We start from the raw sequence: 20657 nt of genomic DNA, 5'->3' as shown, positions 1-20657 counted from the left end.
ATTGAGGAGTCAGAATTGAGACATGAATTTGCATCTCCTGACTCAAGTTTGCTAAATAGAGGGAGTGACAAGGTGTTGCAAGCAGCTCTCATGTTCACTACATATGTTGCAGGAAGATGTTGACTTTAAAGTGAGGGAGCTTCAAAAAGTTCATGTAAAAATGGAATTCAAAGACAAGTTTACCTTGGTGCAGAAATAATTAAAATCCATGCATAGATTTTTCATGGTATGCATTTCACATTATAAATTTAAAGTATATACCAATAGATACACACATACATGAACACATACATACATACTTAAAGCACTTATAATTAAAGCATAAAGAACTCTTCTAAATATTACTTTGTAATACATTTAGCACTTAATAAGCTGTCTGAAAGGTTTGTTTTTTTAACTTTTATTTAATAAATATAAATTTCCAAAGTACAACTTTTAGATTATAGCGGCTTTTCCCTCCATAACCTCCCTTCTACCCGCAGCCATCCCATCTCCCACTCCCTCTCCAATCCCATTCTTCATCATTTTCTTTCTTTCTTTCTTTCTTTCTTTTTTTTTTTTTTTTTTTTGACAGAGTGAACAGTGAGAGAGAGAGACAGAGAGAGAAAGGTCTTCCTTTTGCCGTTGGTTCACCCTCCAATGGCCGCCACATTGCGCTGATCCAAAGGCAGGAGCCAGGTGCTTCTCCTGGTCTCCCATGGGGTGCAGGGCCCAAGCACTTGGGCCATCCTCCACTGCACTCCCGGGCCACAGCAGAGAGCTGGCCTGGAAGAGGGGCAACCAGGACAGAATCCGGTGCCCCGACCAGGACTAGAACCCCGTGTGCCAGCGCCGCAGGCAGAGGATTAGCCTATTGAGCTGCGGCGCCGGCTGAGATTCATTTTCAATTATCTTTATATACAGAAGAATAACTTAGTATATACTAAGTAAAGATGAAATGTTTGTATTACCTCTAACTAAAATTCAGTTTCCTATTTGTAATAAAATGTGTATTGTATTTTAAGCTATAGAATTTATGCATTATGCAGAGGGATGAAGAAAGGATTAACTTTATTTGACCTTTTGAATACAGAATTAGTTATCTGGAATTCAGTGAAATGTTTAGGAACATATATTTATTTTGCTGCCTCATACTATTTTCAGAACAATGTAAGTTAAAAGTACTTAAGTTTGATCTCTCACATTTGTTTCTTTGTCCCTGGGACAAGTCACCAAACCTCCTGGATGTGTATAAAAAGAGTGAACAGCTCTATGAAGTAAATAAATTCTCATTATATGAGATTTCACATTTACAAATCTAAATGGAAAAGCAAGTGTTGATATAATGAGAAAATATACACAATTCTATTGAGCATTTATGAAGCTCATTCAAAACAATATTTACCCTGTAACAACATTCTCTGAGTACGTCTCCATCCATCTCATCAAAGTTTTTGTTGATAAATCTCTAGATAATTTTTGGATTGCAGCAATATAATGCAAATGGATTGCAAAGATTAATTGTAGATGTTGAAAAAGTTGTGGGAATTCATTAAATTAGTGAAAGTGGCAGTGGGGTAACTCCTCAAATCAAAAAAGATTATCATAGTGTTAAACTAGTTGCCATTTGAAAAGCAAAATGTAAAAAGAATATTAAATTGATAATATCCTGGGCATTTTAAAAAATAATTATTTTATTAGTAATTATTTAAAATGCACATTGAAGAAATCTGAAAATCTCAGAAGAACAACTCTGATTGCCTTGTCAAAGCCAAAGGAACAAATAATGGTATGGTATTACCATCATGCAGTGTTAACAGAGAATATATACAAAGAAGCAAACAAAATGGCTCATTCTCGTTTCATTTCAGTGTAAACCGCACTATAGTTTTAATAGTAATGTAAATTTTATTCAGTGCAAAGTGTTTTGTGTTCATATTTCCTTCCTTCATATTTTATTATTTTGCTGACTTTGGGTTTAATTAGCTCTTTCACTAGTTACTTAAATTAGAACTTTCAGTCATCAATTTCAAATCTCTCATTTCCAATAAAAGCCTTAAATCTTCTAAATGTCCTTCTAAACACTACTTTAGTTAGGATTCATAAATTTTGATATATTTTTATTTCATTTTCATCCTGTTCAAAATGTCTTTTTTCTTCATGTGATTTCTTTTTGAACATGAGTTACTTAGAAGTATATTGTTTAAATCCCAAATAATGAGGTTTGTACAGATATCTCTTTGTTCTTGATTTCTAGTTCAACTGCAATTTGGTCTAAAAATATACTGCCTTGTGATTTCAGTAGCTTAAAATTATTAAGAATTGTTTTATTGGCCAGAATATATTCTATCTTGGTGAATGTTTCCATGTGTACTTGAAGTTTCTTATTTTTATGTAGCAGATTCTATAAAGGATCCTATTGTTAATGACAGTGATATTTAACTTCTTAATACCCATAATGATTTTTTGTCTGTTTCTGCTATCAGTTACTGACCGCAGAGTGCTGCAATAATCAATTATAATTTTCCTATCTTCGAGGTTCTATCTGCTTTTGTTTCATGTGTGTTGTAGCTATGTAATCACATTGTTTAGACTATCTACATTTAGTTTTCATAAAAACACGGTCACTTTTAAGGTGTATCAGTTTATTATTGTTTATCTCATATTATTTTCTCTTTCTTCGTTTGGATTCCTTGACCATTTTTATGATTCTCAAACGTCTGCAGGTTTCAGGACATATTTCTGTGGATCTTTTCTTTCCATATTCTGCTCCACAAGTTTCAGCTGTTTTGGCCTCCATGCACTCCATTCTTTTTTTTTTTGTTTTTAAGTCAATGGAACCACAGTACTGCTGGGGTTTCTCCATTCTGTGCTGCACCCTGTAGCTCACCTTTAGGTAATAAACAGACAATTGCAGGACTCAGAGTCTCTCTTCCCCCCACTTTTCTCAGGCATCCTCCCTCTGTGCTGCCAGTTTCCTGGGCCTGAAAATAATTGTTTTTCTTACTAATGTTTTAACACAACAGTGTATCATAGCATTCATTACTCTATCATGACTTCAAATAAAATTTGTTTCATAGTTCATTGTTTCATTTTTCAGTTTAAAGTTTTTATACAACAGTTTTTCAGTATTTACAATGAAGTTTCGCTACCCATATAGATTTCTTGTAGTTTTGTTCTAGCAACAAATACTTTTTTCTAGCAACAAATACTATTATATAACAAAGAAATATTGTGTCTTTCCAAAATATACTGTAAACTCTTAATCACTTTAATAGTCTAGGAAAAATTCAGGTCAAATCCTAAATCTTTGGAAGATCAATTAGAAATACCATTCTTCTTTTGAAATTTCTTGAGTCTATTTGTTAGAGATATGCAGTATTTAATAAAATTTTATTAGACAATAATAAACCTTGCTTGAGATTTCCTACAGTTATTACGGTAAATAAATAAAAATAAAATGTGTCTGGATTATAAATTTTTTCCAACTTTTATTTAATAAATATAAATCTCCAAAGCACAACTTTCGGATTATAGTGTTTTTCCCCCCATAACCTCCCTCCCACCTGCAAACATTCCATCTCCCACTCCCTCTCCCATCCCATTCTTCATCAAGATTCATTTTCAATTATCTTTATACACAGATCCACTTAGTATATACTAAGTAAAGATTTCAACAGACTGCACCCACGAAGACACACAAAGTATAGAGTACCATTTGAGTAGTAGTTTTACCATTAATTCTCATAGTACAACATTAAGGGCAGAGGTCATCTATGGGCAATAAGTGCACAGTGACTCCCGTTGTTGATTTAACAATTGACACTTTCATTTATGACGTCAGTAATCACCCAAGGCTCTTGTCATGAGCTGTCAAGGCTATGAAAGCATCCTGAATTCAGCAGCTCTGATCTTATTGAGACAATGCCATAGTCAAAGTGGAAATTCTCTCCTCCCTTCAGAGAAAGGTACCTCCTTTGATGGCCCATTCTTTCCATTAGGATCTCACTCACAGAGATCTTTCATTTAGGTTTTTTTTTTTTTTTTTTTTTTTTTTTTTTTTCCACAATGTCTTGGCTTTCCATGCATTAAATACCCTCACGTGCTTTTAGCCAGATCTGAATTGGAATCTTCTGGTACATTTCTAGCTCTACCATTAGGTAAAGCTAAGTCTGACTGACCATGTGCCGACTATACATCTCCTCCCTCTCTTATTCCCACTCATATTTAATAGGAATCATTTTTCAATAATTTAAGTGCCATTGTGGTTTTGATTTGCATTTCCCTGATGGCTAGTGATCCTGAACATTTTTTCATGTGTCTGTTGGCCATTTGGATTTCCTCTTTTGAAAAATGTCTATTGAGGTCCTTGGCCCATCTCTTAAGTGGGTTGTTGGTTTTGTTTTTGTGGAGTTTCTTGATGTCTTTGTAGATTCTGGTTATTAATCCTTTATGTGTTGCACAGTTTGCAAATATTTTTTCCCATTCTGTCAGCTGCCTCTTCACTTTCCTGACTATTTATTTGCAGTACAAAAACTTCTCAATTTGATGCAATCCCAAATGTTAATTTTAGCTTTGACTGCCTGTGCCTCTGTGGTCTTTTGCAAGTTTTTGCCTGTGCCTATATCTTGCAGGGTTTCTCCAATATTCTCTAAAATTTGATGGTCTGGGTTGTAGATTTAGATCTTTAATCCATGTTGAATGGATTTTTGTGTAAGGTGTAAGGAGGGGTCTTGCTTCATGCTTCTGAAATGTGGAAATCCAGTTTACCCAGCACCATTTGTTGAATAGACTTTCCTTGCTCCAGGAATTGGTTTTGGATCCTTGATCAAATATAAGTTGGTTGTAGATGTTTGGATTGATTTCTGGTGTTTCTATTCTGTTCCATTGGTCTATCCATCTGTTTCTGTACCAGTACCATGCTGTTTTGATTATAACCACCATGTAGTATGTCTTGAAATCTGGTGATGCTTCCTTCTTTGTTTTTGTTGTACAAAATTGCTTTAGCTATTCCATGTCTCCTGTGCCTCCATGTGAATTTCATCATCATTTTTACCATATCTGAGAAGAATGTCTTTGGTATTTTGATTGCTTTCACATTGAATCTATACATTGCTTTTGGAAGAATGGACATTTTGATGATATTGATTCTTCTAATCCATGAGGATGGAAGATTTTTCCATTTTTTTGGTATCCTCTTATTGCTTTCTGTAAGATTTTGTAATTCTCATCATAGAGATCATTGACATCCTGGGTTAAGTTTATTCCAAGGTATTTGATTGCTTTTGTAGCTATTGTGAATGGGATTGATCTTAGAAGTTCTTTCACAGCTGTGGCATTGCCTGTATATGCAAATGCTGTTGATTTTTGTGCATTGATTTTATATCCTGCTACTTTGCCAAACTCTTCTATGTAGAGTTCTTTGGGTCCGCTAAATAAAGAATCATATCATCTGCAAAGAGGGATAGTTTGACTTCTTCCTTCTCAATTTGTATCCCTTTAATTTCTTTTTCTTGTCTGATGGCTCTGGCTAACACTTCCAGAACTATATTGAATAGCAGTGGTGAGAGTGAGCATCCCTGTCTGGTAATGGATCTCAGTGGAAATGTTTCCAACTTTTCCCCATTCAATAGGGTGCTGGCCGTGGGTTTTTCAGATTGCTTTGATTGTATTGAGGAATGTTCCTTCTATACCCAGTTTGCTTAGGGTTTTCATCATGAAAGGGTGTTGTATTTTATCAGATGCTTTCTCTGCATCTATTGAGATAACCATATGGTTTTTCTTCTGCAGTCTGTTAATGTGGTATATCATATTGATTGATTTGTGAATGTTGAACCATCCCTGCATACCAGGGATAAATCCCACTTGGTCTGGGTGGATGATCTCTCTGATGTGTTGTTGCATTCTATTGGCGAGAATTTTATTGAGGATTCTTGTGTCTATGTTCATCAGGGAAATTGGTCTGTAATTCTCTTTCTCTGCTGCATCTTTTTCCGCCTTAGGAATTAAGGTGATGCTGGCTTCAAAGAAAAAATTTGGGAGGATTCCCTCTCTTTCAATTGTTCTGAATAGTTTGAAAAGAATTGGAGTTAGTTCTTCTTTAAATGTCTGGTAGAATTCAAAAGTGAATCCATCCGGTCCTTGGTTTTTCTTTGTTGGGAGGGCCCTTTATTATTGATTCAATTTCTGACTCAGTTATGGGTCTGTTTAGGTTTTCTATGTCTTTGTGGTTCAATTTAGGTAGGTTGCATGTGTCCAGGAATCTATCCATTTCTGATAGGTTTCCCTGTTTGCTGACATACAAGTCCTTGTAGTAATTCTGATGATTCTTTTTATTTCTGTGGTGTCTGTTGTTACATTCCCTTTTCCATCTCTGATTTTATTGATTTGGGTCTTTTCACTTCTTTTTTTGGTTAGTTTGGCCAATGGGGTGTCAATTTTGTTTATTTTTTTAAAAAAAAGCTCTTCCTTTTGCTGATTTTTTGTAATTTTTTTATTCAATTCTGTTGATTTCTTCTCTAATTTTAATTATTTCTCTTCTCCTACTAGTTTTGATTCTGGTTTGCTGCAGTTTTTCTAGATCCTTGAGATGCTTTGATAGCTCATTTTTTGTTGCCTTTCCAATTTCTTGATGTAGGCACCTATTGCTATAAACTTTCCTCGTAACACTGCTTTTGCTGTATCCTATAAGTTTTGATATGTTGTGTTGTTATCCTCATTTGATTCCAGAAATTTTTTGATTTCTCTTTTTATTTCTTCTATGACCCAGTGTTTATTAAGGAGCATGCTATTCAATCTCCATGTGTTTACATATGCTCTAGGGATTCCTGAGTTGCTAATTCCTAGCTTATTCCATTGTGGTCTGAGAAGATGCAAGGTATGATTTTGTTTCTTTTGCATTTGCTGAGACTTGCTTTATGGCGTAGTATGTGGTCAATCTTAGAGTAGGTTCCATGTACTGCTGAGAAGAATGTGTATTCTTCCAGTGTAGGATGAAAAATTCTGTAGGTATCTGTTAGATCCATTTGGTCTATAGTGTCAATTAAATCTACTGTTTCCTTGATCTTCTGTCTGGTTGATCTGTCTATTTCCAACATATACTTTGAATTTCCTGTGATCTTTTACTGAGAGATTTCTTCCTTTACCTTCTTTCATACTGATGACCGTGTTTCTGTGTGTAACACATCTTTTAGCATCTTTTGCAGGGCTGGACAAGTGGTGACAAATTCTTTCAATTGCTGTTTGCTATGAAAGGTCTTTATTTCACCTTCATTCACAAATGAGAGCTTTGCAGGATATAATATTCTGGGATAGCAGTTTTTTTCTCTTAGTATTTGTGCTATATCTTGCCATTCCCTCCTAGGGTTTCTGATGAGAAGTCTGCTGTGAGTCTAATTGGAGTTCCTTTGAAAGTAATCTGGTGTTTCTCTCTTGCACATTTTAAAATCTTTTCTTATATTTCACTGTGGTGAGTTTGATTACTGTGTGTCATGGCGAGGATCTCTTCTGCTCATGTTTATTGAGAGTTCTGTGTGCTTCCTGTACTTGGATGTCTCTTTCCTTCTCCAAACCTGGGAAGTTTTCTGCTAGTATCTCACTAAAAAGGCCTTCTAATCCTTTCTCTCTCCATGCCTTCAGGAACTCCTGGAACCCAAATGTTGTTTTTTTTTAATAGTATCCTGTAGATTCCCAACAGTATTTTTTAGATTTCTAATTTCCTCTTCTTGTCTTTGGTTTCACTGTATACTTTCCTGTGCTCTGTCTTCTAAGTCTTATATTCTCTCTTCTGTCTCACTGGTTCTCTTTTTAAGGTTCTCAAATGTGTTTTTATTTTTTCTATTGAATTATTCATTTCATTTTGATTTCTCTCCAATATCTCAGTTTAATGTTCTACTAAATTCCTCATTTCATTTTGATTCCTCCTTAAGATTTCATTTTCATGAGAGCAAGTTTCTGTCATGTCCTGCATGGATTTCAGTAGTGCATGCATTTGTTTTTGATTACTTCTAAATATTCTTATCATAATTTTTTTGAGTTCCATTTCTTGCATTTCTTCTATCTCATCACCTTCATAATCTTGTGTTGTAGTGTCATGTTCTTTTGGGAGCATCATGATGTCTTCCTTGTTCTTGTTTCCTCTGTTTTTGCATTTGTTGTTTGGCATTGTGGAGATATTCTTTGGTTTCTTTTTTTTTTCCTTGCTGTGGCAGCTTTTCTCATTATACTATGACTCTAGATTAAGTGGATTGTCTGCTTTTGGTGAATCTCTAGAGGCTTGTGGTGGTTGTGTCCAGAGAGCTCTGTTCAGTTCTTCAGGGTTAAGGGTGTGCCTAAAGTGACACACCTAGGTTTGGCATGGTAAATCTTCTCTCTCTCTCTCTTTTTTTTTTATTCAGAAGGGAAGTAATTCCACTCAGCTGAGCTCTTCTTGATGGTGATCATTGTCTGATCGCTAGCCCCAGTGGGTATAATATTCATCTGTTCTGTCCCAAGGACCACACAAAGGATCTGTGCAGTCCTCAGTGTAAGCTCAGATTCCCCTGCAATGTCTCTCACCGGGTAGCCAAGGCCGCCTGAGCTTGTGGCGTCTCCCACCAAGACTACTCAAGTCTCAGCCACACCATGAGTTCTCCCACACACCCTCAGTTTTGTTTTTGTTTTTATATTTTTTTTTCACGTCCCGGTTCATTAGCTCCACACATTCACTAGGTCTTAGTCTCCTGTTATTACTCCCCACCAGAGTCAGGTTTTCCTGCTTGGCTGAGGGCAGGTGCAGCCCCGAGCTGGAGCAGCTCTTATATGTGTCCAAAATGCCATCTGCTCTGTTTTCTCGCACACCTTTGTAAGGTGAATGGAGAGAGAGAATTTTGTCTGTAACATCTTTTTTATTTTTGTTTTCCTCTAGTTAGGCTGGTGCACTTTCCCACACAGGGCTTCAAGCCTCGTTCCCTCTATGCTCTTCCTCCGCTTTTCTGCAAGTGTCTCCAGCTACTGTGGTTTCGTCTCACCTCCCTTTCCAGTGCTGGTGTGGAGACTCTCGGCAGCCCAGGCCCTCCATGTAGATCCACCGTGTCCCTCTAATTCCGGAAGTGTTTCCTCTGCTATTTTTTCCCTAACTCTTCCCTGAGACTACCCTATCCCAGCTTTTATTAAACTATCTTTTCCTGAACTATCAGTGAACCCCCTCCCTATTCTGCCATATTGGAACCTCCCTCCTGGATTATAAATTTTTTGTTTGTGTGATATAAACTAGTCTTTAAAATTATCCTTTCAAACTGGCAATGTCTTTCCTCTCTCTCTTCACATATATATCACTGCTCATGCAAATCCTTTTGGCAAATTTAGAAAAATGGCTATAAAATGTTGAATAAGAGAAGAATCTGCATGGCCCATTGAGGGCTAGACATGTATCCTTTTATATTCTCTGTATGGTTTCTGATGTCAGCGATACTATAGTATGAAAAAATTAAGGCAGGCTGATCAGTCTTTGGTCATAAGGAACTCTGTGCTCATAGTTAATTCTTTTTTCTAATTATCATGAAAGCCAATATAAAAGGGTGGATTAAGTAAAATATTTCTCTAGAAATCATTTACATTTGGAAATAATTGGAAAATTGTTTTCAATTATCAAGTGAACAGGAAATTCCTGTCAATGCCTCAAATCAAACTCTTATTGTGTTCTGCCTAATTTTCTACCTGAATTTTCCATTTCTTCCCCCTCTTTCTAGGAAAACAGTTGGTGTCTTCTGCTGCGGACCCAATTCACTTTCCAAGATTCTTCATAAACTGAGTAACCAAAGCAACTCATATGGGACAAGATTTGAATACAATAAAGAATCTTTCAGCTGAAAATCTGAGAAGAACCAGGACTCTAAAGAAGGAATGTGTGCAATATCTAAAACTTTGAAACTCAGCTGAATCAAACAGCTTTGCTGTGCCAAAGAGTAGCAAGGTTTTATTATTTATGATTATTTAAAATGGAAATACAGAGAATGTGGCAAGATGACAAGCCACATTGCATGTTTGATCTGGAAACCAGAGAGGCCCTGAGGAATATTTGATGTGATGATTCACTTTTCATTGCTCAAATTAAAAGAAAACTATTAGATGCTCACTGTTGATTCTTATAGCAGTGTCAAGAACTCCCTAGTGAGGAGCTGAACTCCGTCACTCTGAGGCTGACAGTCATGGTCCTCTTTAAATTGTTTATGGTTGAACAAATGAAAGAAGAAAATTAAAAATTCATTGAAACTCAGATTATGTTTTCTACATTGTGTATAAACACAATAGCTTTAATTTGGAAAATTTCCAGGCATATATATTAGATGTCTTAAAATACAGCACGAGACTCTGTATTGATACGGGTACTTTGTGTTTAATCTTCCTCACTACTGATAATACCTCTGCTTGTTGTCTGTAGGCTATATGTAGTATCTACTTTTATATTTTTCTCTCTTCCTTTTATTCTAACAAGGAAAGTCTCTCCTTTCCTAGCCTACATTAGACTCAATAATGTAATAGTTCATTTTCATCTTCAACTTATTTAATATATGATTATTGCATAATATGAAAATATAATTACTATAATTGTAAAGGGACATGTATCCTAGTAACATTTTTTCTTTAGCATTGTGGTCTCTATTTTTTTTTCCACTTTTATTCCTAGGCACACTTTATCTTTTATTATTTTATTTTATTTTGCCTTTTAAAGTGCATTCTTTAATTTGTGCTTTGTGACTGAAGGACATCATACCTGCCAGCAGGCACTGAGAAACAGTATCTCTATCCCTTATCACACAATGCTTTGTGATGGAGATTTTAAAAGTGTAGTCACATTCCTGAATATGAACCCTGTATTTTACTTTCTCCATAAAAGGAAATCCATCATCAGTCATTCAAATTTATTTTTCAGAATCAGTGTTATTGTCTCACTGTTTGATATCCAACATTCTAAGAGAATTGTTGGGTTTAAAGTTGCTGTAGGGACTACACTGTGTGACCCTATCAGTTTGTTTCCTGACTTTTATATTTGCTACCTTAATAATTAAGGAGTTCATATAGCTTAAAGATTTTGTTTAGTGGATATTTATCAAATGCTATGAAATATAACACACTCTGATTTAAGCAGTTTGATTTGCCTCTGTTAAAATTTTTGCATACAACATAACATGATGGATGCTACTGTCAGTTTTTTTTTTTGTTAGGATTCACCAATAGCAGTCAAGCATGCTAAACCACCCAACGCTGAATGACTGTGAGTATATTTACATGTACACATATCTTCCTTCCCTTCTAATTTCTTCCTTTCCCTTCTGTAGAAAGGAGGTGAATCAGAAAAAATGATGGGAAATGTGCAATGCAACTGCAGATTGAGCTCTGAGGGCATAGTTAATAACCAGTGCATCTTGGCTACACTTCTTAGAGTAAAAATAATTTTATGAAAAACCTGTAACAGAAAGAACTAATAAAAAAAGTTTGAATTTGTTCAGGCTTAATGTGCAATACTGACTCTTTAATGATAACTTATATATGTGATTATATTAATGCACCTAATTTCAATAAAACAGATCCTTCCATCAGTTTTTCATCTTTGTGAGTCATCTGATTTATGCAAGGGAAAGCTGTAATTTTAAATGTAAATTATAATTTAAAAACCCTCAGATTCATATACACTATCATACAAGTGGGCCTAGTAAGTTTTTTTTTTAATTCAATTTACAAGTAAAATGCTTAGTACTTCACTCAGTGACTTGAAAATGACACTTGGGTGACTGTGATATACGTCAAGCATTTAAAACAAAGAAATAAAAACAATTTAGACAAGGCATAGGCTAAATTGATTTAATCTATACAGTCCTGTTATAACGCCACAAATCAGCATATAGTCGGAGCATTTTTAGCATGTGATGGATTTAAATTATAATTATCAATAAAGGTGAATGCTAGAGGCAAGAGCTATTGTCATCAATAGATAATGTTGTGCTTAGAAGTTATGTTAAAGAGAAAAAAGTCAAGAAGTTTTTTTTAAGGATGATTACCCAGAAGAAAAATGATTTTTTTTTAAATAAACCAATGAGACAAATCCTTTAAGTTTCAACTCATGAGAAACAAGTCCTTTTTCTTGTGCTAACTAGGACAATTTCATAACCAGTTAGTTTTTAAAAGAATAAGGGCAGGACTACTCTTGTTTTGTGGTTGGGGAGACTAAGGCCCAGAGAGTGGTAATGGTTTAGCATTGTTCACTGAGTCTGCCAGAGCCAAGACTGAATCTCAGCTTTTCCAGACTGTGCTACTGAAAGCTCTTTCTTTCTAATCATTAAATATACATACAGTAAACCACTTAGTTCTTTTAGTCTGAATCCCCCCATAAAAGCTATCTGGTATGGGGACGGGAGTACTAAGTGTTAATTCCGGATTCAGATCCAGAAATACATATTCTTCTTCCAGTAAATCTCATGATTCTAAATTGGTTACTCTTATTTTCCTTCTATTAGGACCTAATGTCAGATATTAATTTTTAAGTCTGAAAATTGTACTGAAGGGATTATGTTCTCCAGAACTTTTCCTTGGACAAATAGTTGACAATATGATTTCTAGGAGATGCTAATACTGTAATTTTAAATTTAGGTTCTTAGACCAGAGCCATAATTTCACCAATTTTCTAACTGCCCACTGAGATATTGATATTAAAACAAATGACTTTTATTCTCTCCTCACATGACCATAACATGCTTCTTGTCCAGGAGAAGAGACAGCCTTTTATAAACTAGGGAGACAGGAAATAAAGTGCGGCATAATGAGATTAGCATTTACTTCAACCACCACGGTACAAAGAGAACTCACTGTTTTCGTCTGAATATCCTCCTCTATTACCTAAATCTCTTTATTACATTCTGTACTATTCTCTAAGGATAGAGTTGCAAACTACCTACACTCAGGCTTCCAAACAGAAGAAGCATAAGACTTCCAACACTTAGCAAAGAAGGGACCTATGAACATAAGAGAAGAAAGGCAAGGTGGATCTTTCAAAATTATCAGAGATGTACATGAATGTTGCTGTAGATGATAAACCTGTCCTCTAAATGCAGAGTCATAAGCTGCACATTTAGGAACTGGTAGGGCAAGAAATGTCTCATGAAAGCAAAACTGGAGGGAGAAAAATGATCAGAGAGGGCATTTACCACATCAGAACACAATGGTGCTTTAGTTTTTGTAACTCAATAAATGCTGAAATCTGTAGTAAAACTGGCTATTGCTATGGTTTGTAAAAGAATGTGTTGTTTATTTTGTTAAGGGAGCTCACATTAGCATTGACACTAGAATTTTATCAGCAGCTTTGCCTTTGATTAGAATTCTTTTTTTTTTTAAGAAATAGAACTTTGATGAACTTCTGTTTGACCTAGAGAAGACCCTGACCTTTAGATGAGAGCCAGCATTGCATAAATATTCTAATATATGTACAGTAAACAAGGGGAGAGTGCCATGCTTTGTTTCAGTTGCATATACCATGCATTAAAATTCTGTCATTATAAGGTCATATTTCACAGCTCTTATCCTTCGACCCAGGGGACAAAAGCCTTCTTCATAAATGCAGACATTTAGAAACATTCTCTCTGCTGTATCACAGGAGTCTATTTGTTCACCTGTATCAACACATTCATGTGAACCCAGTTTATCAATTTAATACAACTATACAATCCATTTTAGTGATGAGGAATCTCTACCATATAAAACATGTGGGTCTTTGTTCACTTGCTTAAAAACATACTGCATCCCACACATTGATTAAGGAGAAGGTAGTTAAATCTTCTACATTTTTGTGTCTGGCTAAATATCAATGAATGTAAAATACCTCACTGCCTATAGTTGGAATATGTTCTGTGTTTAGATGTGATGCACAGTACATACCCCAGGTTCCCAAAGACTATCACTATACAAAATACAAGCTCTTAGCCGGCGCCTCGACTCACTAGGCTAATCCTCCGCCTGCGGCGCCAGCACACCGCGTTCTAAGAGTTCCAGTGGGGGCACTGGATTCTCTCCCGGTTGCCCCTCTTCCAGGCCAGCTCTCTGCTGTGTTCCGGGAAGGCAATGGAGGATGGCCCAAGCGCTTGGGCCCTGCACCCGCATGGGAGACCAGGAGAAGCACCTGGCTCCTGCCTTTGGATCAGCACGGTGCGCTGGCTGTGGCGCACCGGCTGCAGTGCGCCGGCCGCAGCGGCCATTGGAGGGTGAACCAATGGCAAAAGGAAGACCTTTCTCTCTGTCTCTCTCTCTCTCACTGTCCACTCTGCCTGACAAAAAGAAAAAGAAAGAAAGAAAGAAGAAAGAAAGAAAGAAAGAAAGAAAGAAAGAAAGAAAGAGAAAGAAAGACAGACTCTTATGTCAACTTGTCATCTTTTTTTTTTTTTTAATTGGAAATACAAAGACAGAGAAAGATCTTCCATTCACTAGTTCATTCCCCAAACACCTTCAATGGCTGGGTCTAGGCCAAGACAAAGCCATAAGCCCCAAACTCAATCCAAGTATCCCATGTAATGGTTGGGTCCAAACTACTTCTGTCATCACCTAATGCCTCCCAAAGTGTGCATTATCAGGAAACTGAAATCAGCAGCAGAGCTGGGATTCAAACCTTGGTATCCCAACATGGGATGTGGACATTGTGCAAAATGTTCACCCCAGTAAAGCATCCTTAACCACAGAACTGGGTGCCCATCACAGCAATTACACCTTTGTTTAAAGGTGATAATTATCAGTTTACCAAATGATATCAGTAGGAAATTGTCTTTTCTTCTCTTTTAATTAAAAGCTGTTTAAAAATCAGAAGTCGGGGGGGGGCACCGTGGCTAACTTGGTTAATCCTCCACCTGCAGCGCCGGCATCCTGTATGGGCGCCAGTTCTAGTCCCAGTTGCTGCTCCCCTTCCAGTCCAGCTCTCTGCTGTGGCCTGGGAAGGCAGTGGAGGATGGCCCAAGTGCTTGGGCCCTGCACTCGCATAGGAGACCAGGAGGAAGCACCTGGCTCCTGGCTTAGAATCAGCACAGTGCTGGCCGTAGCGGCCATTTGGGGAGTGAACCAACAGTAGGAAGACCTTTCTCTCTGTCTGTCTCTCTCTCTCACTGTCTGTAACTCTACCTGTCAAATAAAAAAAAAAAAAATCAGAAGTGAGGAAAGTGGAAATCTCTTTAGAAAGTGAAATAATTGGCTACAGCACTTGAGACTGTGTTACCATTTTATTCAGCCGACTCCAGTGGTGTGGCATGAATAGGATTCTGAGTTAGAAATCAGAAGACTTGAAACTGTCATCCCTGATGTGTATTATACTACTTATATAAAAGAGAGTAATTTGTACCTCTGGCTAATTTGCAAGAAGATATTATGTAAGATTGTGGGGGAGGAAAGAGAGATGGGTGGTGAAGAGAGATTTCTTGGACAAATATTCTATAACAAAAATAAAACGTTGGTTCAAGAAAAGGAAAAGAGGCTTTCGGGTGTTACAGGCATTGTTAATGGAAATATTTAGTATTTAATTTTGATTTTGGGGCACGTAGAGAAGTGTCTACAAGCCAACCAGCATCACTGTCTCTTTGTTTTTCTGAGTTCCTGAAATCTCTAGTTTCTTTTTTTTTTTTTTTTTGAAATCTCCAGTTTCATTGCAATAAATTCCTTCTGTATTCCTCTTAGCTGATTTTGATGAGGCTGACTGTAGCTAGATATAGATGCACTGTTATATGAAAACGGTTTTATGAAGTACCAGAGGGTGACAGAAATTACATGTTTATTTGCAATTTGATGGGTGGGCGGGATAAGATGTATATGAGATATCTTACTAAATTAAATCAAGACTTATGTCTTAGAACTAGAAATAGCAGTAAGAATAGTTTAGAAATACTGTATTGTACCTATTTTTTCCTAGATGGGTATAATGTAAATTTTTCGGTTTCTTAACCTTACTAAAGATATTTTACTTTATGTGTTTTCATGAAAATTTATTTTGTAGAGTTTTACATTTAAGTTGTGTGTTCATCTTTATGATGCAGTATAAGAAAAATCTCTTGGATGTAAATGGAATTTTACTTGTATTTAATAATGCTTTTCAACTTCCACAACATTCAATTATGGCAGGTTTGCAGTTTGAGGACCTGTATTTTACCCATCATTGTACAAGATGCTTAGCAATCCAGGTGTGGCATTTGATTCTTGTCCAGTTAAGTGAAAGTGTGGAGTTATGTAATATAGGAGAGGAAGTACTAAATGAAATTCAGTACCTGTAAAGAGTTGGAAAACCAGCTTTATTTTTATATGCATTTTATTACTGTAAAATCATAGAACCTTTATAGGGAACCTGTTTTAGAACATTACATAGAGCTTAAAAGGGAGATGCATAAAAATTAGTCAAACATACGAACATACTTAAATGTCTTCATTGTAAACCAATTTTACACTTTTAGGCAGTAATAATCGGTAATTTTCCCCAGGATCTTGAGAACAGGATAGCATTGTTTTCCTCCTAATGCAAGGCCAAATGATCAGACAAATTGTATGTGTGAAGTTAATAAGCACGTAATATTTAAGAAATGTTCTTTTGAAAAACTTTTAAAATGGTATTATTTCCACTTTCTCAACACTTTTGTAATTTTCCTTTCAACAAGATATGTAATTGGGAATGAAAGGATTCTAACCAATAAATTTAATATTCTTGGTCTGGGACTTCAGTTTTAGTTTTTGTTTTGTGGCGTTATTCTCAAATCTCATAATTGTGCCCATTAAAATGAAAACATTAACATTTTAAATACAAAAATTATATGTGCTTTTCTGCATGCAAAATAAAGTAAAATACATTCATTATGTGGTCTAAATAAATTTTTGTAATTGGTCATCAAGGATTTCTAGTTCACCTAAACATTGAGTATATGGCACATATTATGTATACACATAGAGTAACTAGTGCTTTTTATTTTTATTTTTTCTAATTCATCATCACCTCCTGGATTTGAAGTCTGTGAATTACAGAGAATGAAGAAGAATGGAGTAACTCTCAGGTTTATCTCATATTTACATACATGGTGTATAAGCCGTTTGCTTTAAACTCGGAGGGCCCTGTGTTCTGATACATTGTGAAAACTGATTTCCCATCAGTAAAGCACAGACCACATTTTCTGCAAGGTTTTTCTCTAAGAATCTATTTTGTGCTTCTTTGTTGGCTGTGGATTTCAGTAGAACTTAGTATTTTACAATGGATAGAATGAGCAAAAATGCTTCAGTACACTTACGATGATTACCTTTAAGTCCTAAGATAAGCCTGGTATGGTGTACAGAGTTGGAATGGCTACCTGCCTCAGCCAGATGCAGACACTTGCTTCAGAGAAACAGACATGCTATCCATGTTTCTAAAGGTATGTTCTTTATAGTAAATAATCATTGTTTTCATGTGTCTGAAAGTCATTCGTTGGTCAAATCAGATGCTACAGGCTCTAATGTATAAAGCTTTTAGTTTGGTGACTTGTTTGTAAGATTTAAACAGGTTATTTCTTAGACGGTACTGCATTTTCTCAATCAATTCCTGCCAACATTGAAGTCCTTTGAGTGATTTATTTTAAAGATTCTGCTTTCCTGAGATGGTGTCTTGCCCCCTGTGTGTTGCCAAACTGTCATATGTTCTATAATGGGCATTTCAACAGGTCAAGTTCAAATGCATTAAAGAGGCAACATTAGCAGTAATGTGTCTGCATTGCTGTGTTTGTTGTTTGCTGTGTGTCATACAACAGCATTAGTCTTGTAAGATCACTCGGTAGCAGCAGCCAGTAAGGGAAGTATGCAAAAGATAATCAGGAAAAAGTGCTTGGGGGTGTGGTGGGGAAGGGGTGCGCCCATCAGAGACTGATACAAATCTCAATCTTGAAGATTAAAAGTTTCTCTAAAATGCCTTTCTTATTCATATGGATTACCTTGCTGCCAAGAATGTGTTTGCCAGAACTCAAAATGATAAAAATGTTTGACAGCATAAGTTTCTCATCAGTTTTTTTTATTAGGCAATGAAATCTATAAGAAATCTTTTTGAATGACTTGTGTTGTAGAGTCCATATTTGCAGTTTGTTGATAAAATGTAATCAACTGGGAGATATAAGTATTCCTTCCAGAATATGTTTTGCATTTCAGATATAGACTCAAAGTACTGTGTGAAAAGTAATTTTTGACTAGAGTATTAATTATGACAGATTGCAAAGTTACCTTCCATGTATTTTGACAATGTGACTTTTGAGATTTTGTTTCCAATTTTTTCTGACAAAAGGCTTTGATGAGTGGTTTGGGCTAGTAAATAAATTCAGATTTCAAACGTTTCCATAGCTGACTTTGTGCCTTAAATTTCTTTCATGATGGTGGTAGAAAGTAGTTTATTTAGTTTTTATGGGAAAAATTGTTGGAGAAATGATTGCTTGTCACGGGCTTGCAAAACAGACTGAAACAAATTATATATTACAAGTGTGAGGGCTTTGTTTTTTTTTTTTTTTTTTGGACAGGCAGAGTGGACAATGAGAGAGAGAGAGAAAGAAAGGTCTTCCTTTGCCGTTGGTTCACCCTCCAATGGCCACCGCAGCCTGCGGGCTGTGGCCGGTGCACCACGCTGATCCGATGGCAGGAGCCAGGTGCTTCTCCTGGTCTCCCATGGGGTGCAGGGCCCAAGTACTTGGGCCATCCTCCACTGCACTCCCGGGCCACAGCAGAGAGCTGGCCTGGAAGAGGGGCCACCGGGACAGAATCCGGCGCCCCAACCGGGACTAGAACCCAGTGTGCCAGCGCCGCTAGGCAGAGGATTAGCCTAGTGAGCCACAGCGCCAGCCGAGGGCTTTGTTAAGGCTTGTCCTTAGGGGTAGTTAGCCCCAATCTCTCAACCTTACCTGTAACAGGTGCTTCAAATTAGAGTAATAGGCAAATAGAGCCCTGAGAGCCACAGCCAAACCATGAAGCTGTGCCAAGACTACACCTTGTCTTTAACAGTTGTCTAACATAGTTCTGTTCCCCTACTGATGTCTTCTAAAGCAGTTTTGACCCTGAATCATCATTAGAACTCTAAGAACTCTCAAGCATTTTTTTCTGTTTGTTCCTAATCTAGCTAGAGACTTCAGGAGTCCAGGTGCTATGCTACACTTGCCATAAACCTATTTGTTGAGGTAGCTGGATTAACCCAGGGTCTGCTTTTGTCTGTTTACCATCAAGCACCTTAATTAACTTATTACCTTGAGTTCTGAGTTTTCTTCTGCCCCAGACCTTAGGGGAATCATTCAGGTATTGGTCTTATTCAGCCATGAGCAAGTATGCTGTTGGTCACTGTAGTTCCACATCCCACACAGATGCTACAGAACTGGGTGTCTTTATGGTAGAATGGTAGGTCGAGTGTATTTGCATGTGAAATGGTGCTCCAGGTAGAGTCATTTCTTGTTATTCATGGTAGTTTTTTTCTATAAAGTTACCACACAGACTGAATTAGCAAATACCAAACCATTGCCCTCAGTTAGGTCTTTGTGAATCTCTGATCACATTTTTATCAACACATTAATATAGAACTCTGTGTATGTGAGTTTAAGGACACCTTATTTAATACACTGGCCTTCAAATGTTCATGGATAATGTGTATTGCCTATGCATTTCCAAAAGATTTTGCACAAAAATCAACTTATCCTTTAATGCAGGTTTCATGAGCTTTTTGAAGTATCTTCATTAATATTAAGCTCATGACCATCAGCACCATAACTCATGCTTGAGCAAAGCTTCTATAACATGTTTTAGGAACAATACACAGTGCGTCATTGCACTTGAATGGTTTGGTGAAGACACCAACAAAAAGCACAAAAATGTTACAGATGCAACACTAAATAGATCATAAAGAGGACAGTTAAGATGGTTTGAGAGCTGAAACAGGAAGAGAGACTGGGGAGCAACTCGGACTAGACTAAGTTACTGGAATTAAGACTTATTCTATGCATCTGCTCTCCCACAATATGGTGCTGGGAGAGGAGTAAACAACTTCTACACAGCTGCCTCTCTTTGGAGGAGAGCAGCGTGCTCGGCGTGTGGGTAGCAGAGTTGGGATTGGTGGAAGAGGACTATAAAGGAGGAGAGAGACAACATGCACCAGGAACATCTAAGGGGAACATCCGGATAACATCTGAGCAGCCCCCGAGAGAGCCGGCCAGCGGTGTGCTGCTCCCCTGCAGAAGTGGGGAAAGTGGCAGGGGGCCCGCCCCTCCACGGAGGTGGAGGGACAGCAGCCAACCCGGGAAGAACCAGCAGCAAACCTGGGTAGGGCTGAGCAGACAAAAGAACAGCGCAGGGTCCTGTGTCGTTCCTCCACGAAGAGGGGGAGCGACATAATGGTGCTGTGACTCGGATATGAAACCTAGGAGGGAAGAAGTGGAAAGAAGCGGGAAAATATCGGAGAGAGACTAGGGAAGAAGTGGGAAGAAGTGGGAAAATACCGGAGAGAGAGACTAGCAAAGAGCCTAGGGAAAAGCCAGATGGAAAAGGTGCTGGAAGAAGCTATCAAAAGCCTAGGCATAGACTCGGATATGGACTACGGGGGGAAGCTGGGAGAAATCTCTAAGGTTGAAAGCGAAAGTGAAAGCTAGAAGAAACTTAGACTCGGATACAGACTGTGGGGAGAAGCCAGGAGAAATGAG

General features: G+C 37.2%; 1 protein-coding gene across 7 annotated transcripts in view; it reads left to right on the top strand.

Moving 5' to 3' along the window:
- The window catches only part of NOX4 (NADPH oxidase 4), a 202004-nt gene extending 185315 nt beyond the window's left edge, over positions 1–16689 (top strand). For all 7 annotated transcript variants that reach the window (XM_051820907.2, XM_002708641.5, XM_070076632.1 and 4 more), the window contains one exon: positions 9708–16689. In XM_051820907.2, the coding sequence (XP_051676867.1) occupies positions 9708–9828 (121 nt within the window). In that variant the 3' untranslated portion in view covers positions 9829–16689. The remainder of the gene's footprint in view (positions 1–9707) is intronic.
- The last annotated feature ends 3968 nt before the right edge of the window (positions 16690–20657 follow it).

The sequence above is a fragment of the Oryctolagus cuniculus genome, chromosome 1, assembly GCF_964237555.1.
Source record: "Oryctolagus cuniculus chromosome 1, mOryCun1.1, whole genome shotgun sequence".
In the NCBI taxonomy this organism is placed as follows: domain Eukaryota; kingdom Metazoa; phylum Chordata; class Mammalia; order Lagomorpha; family Leporidae; genus Oryctolagus; species Oryctolagus cuniculus.
Note: the sequence above shows the minus strand (reverse complement) of the source record. Positions and strands in the feature narration are given on the sequence as shown.